Genomic DNA, 7381 nt, shown 5'->3' with positions numbered 1-7381 from the left:
GCTAAGCATAATCCTCTGCACAGAGCAGCCCCTCTGGGCCTACTCCCTTACTTGAAAAAGTTACAGAGTAAAGAAAGGGGAGCAGCAGAGCATGGTGAGAAAGCGGGCGAGGAGATGCCATGCACAGGCATTTAGTTATATGCTCTCTCCTCTTCAGTCTCAAACCTGCTACTAGGAGTGGTGTGGTGATGTCACCAATGCAGCATCAGATTCCCCTGCATTCTGTCTTGCACTTAGCTAGGCAACATTCCTACACCACATGGGGCAGCATTGAGTCTCTAGTCCAGGGGTAGGCGACCTGTGGCACGTGTGCCCAAGGTGGCACTTGAGCTGATTTTCAGTGGCACGCACACTGCCCGGGTCCTGCATTTTAATTTAATTTTAAATGAAGCTTCTTAAACATTTTCAAAACCTTATTTACTTTACATACACTAGTTTAGTTCTATATTATAGACTTATAGAAAGTGACCTTCTAAAAACGTTACAATGTATGACTGGCACACGACACCTTAAATGAGAGTGAAGAACTGAAGACTCAGCTCACCACTTCTGAAAGGTTGCCGACCCCTGCTCTAGTATATCTAAGATCAGTGCCTGGAATTCCCGCCGCTTCCACTGGCTGGGAACGGCGAACCGCGGCCACTGGGAGCTGCGGGCAGCCATGCAAACGTAAACAAACCGTCTGGCGGCCCGCCGCTGGTTGCCCACCACTGTCTTAGATTGTACACTTTGAGGCAGGGACTGTATCTTTTTGTTCTGTAGGTACAGCACCTAGCACAATGGAACCCTGGTCCGAGATGGGAGCTCCTAGGTGCTGCCATGCTACAATTCATAAACAAAAGGGATGAAAAGAGAGTTTCAGATAGTCAAGTACCACGGAAAGGAGAGGAAAGATATTTTTTGACGGAATTAAAGTTATAGAATTGGGGTTGGGGGGGAGGAGAGAGAGAAGAGAAATGGGATGGACAGAAGAGCTAGAAGGGAATCCAGTTTCAGAAGAGAGACCCAGAAGGAAGACGGCTACAGTGAAAGGAACTGGAACGTAACACTTCATCTTAGCCTATTTATAGAATTTACCTACAATGTGAACAGTTGCTAGTTACCAAATCCTAGGTTAAAACGAAGTTTTGCATCTCCAGAGTCAGCTTCATCATTCCCCGCTAACATTCCAAGACACATGCACAATCATCCAGGCTCCCAAAGCCCATATGAACATACTGTCAATCTGAATAGCTGAATATCTCCACGTTTTATTAGACAGTCAAGTGCTGAAGTCTCATTTGTGCAAAGGCTGCTTTTCAACCACATGGAACAGGGTGAGAACGACAGCTAGATAAAGGTTAACAGAGAACAATTTTTTTTTATTAGTGACTTCAACTCTATTCAGAGGGGGTCTCCACACAAAGTCTGTAGACAGATTTATCCAGCCCTCCCCCCGCCCCCCCGCCCCCCAGAAAGCGGGCAGTCAGTACTACACAGCCACAATGAGAAAAATGGAATAATCGGAGTTTTCAAAAAAAGGTTCTAGCTGCTCTTTTTATGGCATTGAATTTTTTGATACATTCAAAGCATTATTGCATCAGAAAACGGATCATGCATCTTTATGTTGTCAGACAAATTTTTAACCTGTATTCTGTCATTTCTAGCTACATTTCAAAGGTGCACCAAATCTACAGTTTTATACTTTTTTTTTTTTAGTCGCATGCTTTGCCTATACGCATGCGTCGATAATAAATATTAAATACAGGAAAGAACATAAAAGAGGAAACCGAACTGACATTAGGAATATTTTGTGGCAGCTCTGTTAAGTCCTGCCAGGGAAAGAGCAGAAAAAGTTGAGGTAACATCGTGGCCACACCACTCAGCTGAGAGTTATTTGAAATTCACGGAAGTTTTCAGAAATTCAAGTACACGAACACCAGCTGGAACTCTTCAGAAATGCCAGAGAAATAGCTCGACTTTTCTTATTACTGTTAATCTATTAGCTGGCGCTCACACAGCTCCTTGTAAATCCTTTTTCTTACTCGTGGCATATCTTCCTGGGAGAACTGAAAAGGCTGGTCTAAGGCGAGGCACTTGCAGTACTGAGGAAAATGAAAAAGCTTAATTGAAACAGGAAAATTGACAAGAGAAATACAAAGAAAAAAAGCCACATCGTGCTTTAAAATTACATTCTTACCTGGAGCACAAAAACCCCACAGTCACTGTCATTTTTCTGTTGTGGAATGCACTGAGGGAGGAAAAAGACGCATGACGTTAAATGACATCTCTTTAGCCCTCCTTCAGTTTTCACTCTAAGTTCTATTTAAAATCCAAAATGAGATTTTGCAAGATTAGTGAGCTCTTTTTATTGAAAACTGGTGACTCTGCAACACTTCCAGCTTGAGCTGCAGTTACTTATTTTGGGCCCAGTCATGCCAGGGGAGGCAAACGCAGCACCTTGTTAGGACCATGCCTAGTATTTAAGAGAGTAGATATTTTATGACCGATAAATTACAGCTCTCCCTCCTATATCTGACCAATTCAGGATAGCTTCCTCTCAATTACTTTAAATAAATATTTGAACATTACTGTCTACTTTACTCAGGTCAGACTTCAAGACTTCAGCAAACTCATGCAAGCCTAGAGAAATGTTTCCCTAGGTATTTGTGCTATAGAAGGTGGATCCCCATCCTCCCCACTGATCTTGAAGGAAGCAATGGGCAATTTGTGGGCAGACCAGGAGAATGCAAGGTTTCCGTTAGCGGGCCTGCACACTGCATGGTTGCTGGCCTGGAACGATGCCTGTAAAGAGACCGCGAATTCACCCCAAATGACAGCCTTTAATTTCCTGGCTTTGCCAGATCTTTTTTTTTTTTTTTTTTTTTAAATACTTGCAACTTTATCATTTTACCTCTTGCAATGCTGTGGATTTACTCTCCTAGAGCCAAAATCATGCACCTCACACAGGGCTAAACAGAAATAAGGGGGAGACATCATCTGGGATCCTCTCAGCATTGCCCTGGAACCTAGAAATCTCTCTGGTGAGTGGGGAGCCATTGGGAGACTGTCTAATGTTCAGTGACCTGTTTTATATCCTCAGCCATTACGGGGCAGTTATGCAAGTCTCAAATTCCCTCGTTCGCACTTCACACAAGTTGTTCCCTTTTATCACTGCCAGACACAGTTTATTTGTTAGCGAATATAGTGCTGGTGAAATGCGCCAGACTGACAGCCCTGGAGACCAAAGCCCTCTGTCTATCCACGGCATATATACAAAGCCCTCTATCTATCCACAGCGGTACTTGTTTTTCACCTCATACCGTCCCCTGCTGATGCGCTTCAACCTTTGGGAGCGGTCACCTCTAAAGAGGAGAGGAGCTGGCCTCTACTGAACACACAGTTCTTTACCCCTGGTGTCTGCAATGAGCATGGCCTACAGTGCTGACTGTAATGGCTTTGCAATGTGAATAACTTCTCCACCAGGGTCTGGGCAGAGGCCACCAGCTCACTTAACAGGAGAGAGAGGCCGGGTGGGATCTGAACGAGCAACAAAGAGCCCATTAGCAAGCCCAAGTCATCCAGCTTCTTCCTTTTCCTTCATTTAAAAATAAATATTTACTGCTGCTTTAAATAACATGGATTTAAAAGTGAAGGTGGCACACCCAAGAGACTCAGCTTGTAAAGGATTCACACCGGGGTTTAGAGGGGCTGGCACTAACCTTTGTAACAGCTGTTTGCCATCCCTGAAGAAACTCAGGATGATTCTTCTCTCTTGCTTCAGTCAGTAAATACTTTCGTATGTTCTTAAAAAGAAAATCAGATCCTTCCCGTTACACACAGATTAAAGCCAAGGAGAAAGGCATGCGGGTACGTTTAACCAGGGTGAGTCTGGCCCTTGTGCTTAACCCAGCTCTAGCGGTTAAGGAGAGAACTAACTGGCTCCATTGAGCACCAGGGCTGGATTTGGCCAGCCAGTCCACACAGAGACGCAGTAGAAACCCCACCACACTCGGGGCAATTAAAAGTAGATTGGGCAAAGTGTTAGAAAATGAACTGTAGAGAAGAATTTTGTACTGGCAGGAAAATGCACTAGACGGGCTCACGTTGTCCGGTTTTAATTTATTTGATTGGCTGAGCTTGTGGGGCCCTGACACAATTTGATTGGCCCAGCTTGTGGGGCCCTGACACACAATTTGCATTTCTCGCTTTGAACATCACAGGATAACAACTTTCGACCACTGCATCCGATCAATTCCAAAGTTTCGGGGCAGGTTGTTGGCATCAATACATAGAAGCCTATTGATTTTGGGGGGGAAAAATCAAAAACTCCAAAAGGGGGGAGGGAGACAGCATCTCGTTAGCAGAGCCACAGCTTCAACCACCTCTGTAATTCTCTATAAATCCGGTTGTTGGCAGAAATGAATACAGTCCAGCATAACAACTTCACTCATTCTACCATGTCCCAATTAAGCTTACAGAGTTGACACCCTTCAAGAGAAAGAAAAGAAAAATGAGAATAAAAATGGGGGGGGAAATAGGGAATCATACGGAACCCCTGCCAGGGGAGAACAGGGAATTGTGGCATGGTAAAGATTGCAGGAAGTCCCTGAAATATATGGGAACGGGAGAGTGGCACACAGGGAGCGTGTGAACAATGGGAATGGAGGGATGCAAGAAGCCCCTGGTGTCTGCAATGAGCATGGCCTACAGAAGCAAAGTGCGAAACACTCTAGTTCTATAAACGTCAGGGAATGTGGACACTGCTGCAGCTGTGTTGTAGATGCTCCCTAGATTGACGGAAGGGGTTTTCCCATTGATATAGTTAGTCTACCTCTCCAAAAGGTGGTAGCTTGGTCAATGGGGCCTAACTGTGTCTATAGGAGGGGTTAGGTCAACCTAACCACATCGCACAAGGAGCTACATTTTTCATAAACTTTGACTGATGTAGTTAGGTCGACCTAATTTTTAGGAGTAGGTGAGGCCTCAGCTTTATCTTTGGCAGTTGCTGATGGGAAACTTATTTTAATTCTGACGTCCTTTCTGTGAGCTCTCTGTAAAATAATTGCTACTCTGCCTTAATACACACTTAAAAGCTGCAGCCTGCTGTATTAGCAGACAATTAGGTCAGCTCGGCAAAACAGACACTAAAACTGGTCAATCCAGGACAAACTACTTGCCTCTGTTTTACCATCATGACTGAAATATTATCAACTGATCAGACATTTAAGAAAAAAAATGCTGGTACCTGCACTCCTCAAAAAAATAAAACAAAACAATCTTTGGTTCACAAGATGTGCAAACGGGTATCTTATTCCTCTTTGAATAATGGATTTCTCTTACTGTAGGAGGCTTTAAGCATTTGTTTTTATGGGAGTGCTACAGAAGAAGAGAACACACAACAGAAAAGTTTGCTAGACACAGACTGGTTGTATGAATATGGCAATGGAAGACCTGGGCTTTATTCTCAGGGCTGGTACAGAGTCGCTGTGACCTTGAGCAAGGTCCATGTCTCAGTTTCCCATCTGTCAAAGAAGTTAATAACTCTCCTGCACCTTTGTAATCACGTTGAGAACTGGATGAAGGCAACAGCAGTGCCAAGTATTTATTTTATTTTTAGTACATGCACAGAGATTACATGAAGCACGATGCCCCCAAAACGTAGACTTAGTTTGGATAGGATAAAAATTTAATTCTTAAAGCAAGGATCCAAGCACTTTAAGCGTAACTATAATAATTCCTCTTACCTCTACACAAAATTTAAAATGAATGCCTTGGGAATCGTAAAATGAAATAATTCGGTTAGGGATGTTCACAGTAATGAGGGACCAGTGGACTTCCAGGTGAATAGGAATTAACAGGAGAGTCTTTTTGAACAAGTCCACCTGACAAACAAAACAGTAAGTATTACCAAACAGGGGAACAGACCACGTGCAAGTTAAATACGCTTCCCACAACATTGTATTTATTTTAAAACAGCACATCTTTGCCCTCTCCTGACCCTGAAAGTTCTCTTCTTTTAACTCCCTCCAAGAGCTCTTCACGCAGGTATTTCAGTCACACGTTTGTGTCTTGTACTAGACGCAAGACATTGTTGCAGTAGAAAAAACAACTCTGAACCCTGTGGGGGTTCCACATTTAGTCTTCACCTGCAATTGCAACAAAGCACGCTCGATTTACGTGTTAGAACGGAGGGTGGCGTGGGCACTCCCTTTAACTAACATGGCTAACACAACCTGCAATCAAGCTAGGCCATTTATACATCTTCAGCAATGACGTTTCTGCAGTGAGAACTCAGCTGATTTGTACCGACTCTGCAGTGCTGATGGTGGTAAAAATGGGTCAGCAGATTAAGCAATCAGGACTCAAAGAAACCACACAGAAACAGCAGGCCGAGGCACTTTTCTGACCCGTATTCACTGTAACATGGCACTTTGTTCTTGCCCAGTGAACTGCAGCTCGGACAATAAAGAGGCAGAGACTTTCCAGGGCAAAGATTGTCTTCCTGTGTCTGCACAGTGCCCAGAACATTCGGTGTGCTTCTATGAAGTCCAATAAGCAATATAAAACAGGGCGCGACTCTCCACTGCAAAGTCAACGAAAGATGAGGCTAATATACTATACAGTGCCTAGTACTAGGGTTCTGCAGTGCTACTGTATTACAAAAAAAAAAATCAACAACAGATCTAGTCCACAAGCAAGAAATCAGAGGGCATAGGGAGCGACAACAACAAAGTTTTGGGTAAGGGATGACGGCATCTTAATGCTGAGGACAAAAAGTTCCTTAAGGAAGGTTTTACGTGCTTAGGTTGTTTAATTCCTAGTGCTGGGAACAGTAATGGAAAGCAAAAGTGGATTTCCAGATCCCCATGCACTAGATTTTGGTTTATATCAAGAGCCATTACACACAACGGAACATTCGGAAGGCACAGTGGACAACTCAGCCTGCATCATTAATGTAGCACAGGCAATTACTGGATTATGATACTTTACCCAGCAGCAGAGGTACTGCAGTCAGACAGGCAAACAAGGGAGAAGGACTAATACTACCTTAAAAATCACGTGGAATGGTGAGATCTGAACAATGTGGCAAAGTTTAGAACACTTTTTTTTTTTTTTTAAAGAGTAGATCAGGAATTATTCTTTTGCAAGTAAGGCATTGGAACTGCTTTGGTCTTCAACTGCACTGTCCCCCTCAATCTTCTCTTGTGTCCCCCAAAAGCACGTGATATTGGTAGGATCTTGTTGCGTACACCAGAAATGCAGAAGAAACAGGACACTGGACTAAATGGACTGGTCTGATCCTGCAGGGCAATTCCTATCTATTTTTAAAAGCACTACGCAATTTGTACAAAGCATAGTGTCCATGCTCTAATACGAGTGGGAGAGGGGCGGGTCACAT

The 7381-nt window shown here is 43.6% G+C and overlaps 1 protein-coding gene across 9 annotated transcripts in view; it reads right to left on the bottom strand.

Moving 5' to 3' along the window:
• Positions 1-1522: 1522 nt before the first annotated feature.
• The window catches only part of SENP5 (SUMO specific peptidase 5), a 79185-nt gene continuing 73326 nt past the window's right edge, over positions 1523-7381 (bottom strand). For 8 of the 9 annotated variants that reach the window (XM_045031382.1, XM_045031385.1, XM_045031383.1 and 5 more), the window contains 4 exons: positions 5727-5864; positions 3702-3785; positions 2180-2230; positions 1523-2102 (listed from right to left, as the gene is read on the bottom strand). In XM_045031382.1, the coding sequence (XP_044887317.1) occupies positions 1974-2102; positions 2180-2230; positions 3702-3785; positions 5727-5864 (402 nt within the window). In that variant the 3' untranslated portion in view covers positions 1523-1973. The remainder of the gene's footprint in view (positions 2103-2179; positions 2231-3701; positions 3786-5726; positions 5865-7381) is intronic. The other variant, XM_045031391.1, reaches the window with a different exon arrangement.

Source organism: Mauremys mutica, chromosome 9, assembly GCF_020497125.1.
Source record: "Mauremys mutica isolate MM-2020 ecotype Southern chromosome 9, ASM2049712v1, whole genome shotgun sequence".
Lineage (NCBI taxonomy): Eukaryota > Metazoa > Chordata > Testudines > Geoemydidae > Mauremys > Mauremys mutica.
The sequence above is the reverse complement of the archived record's forward strand: the minus strand, read 5'-3'. Positions and strand labels throughout refer to the sequence as shown.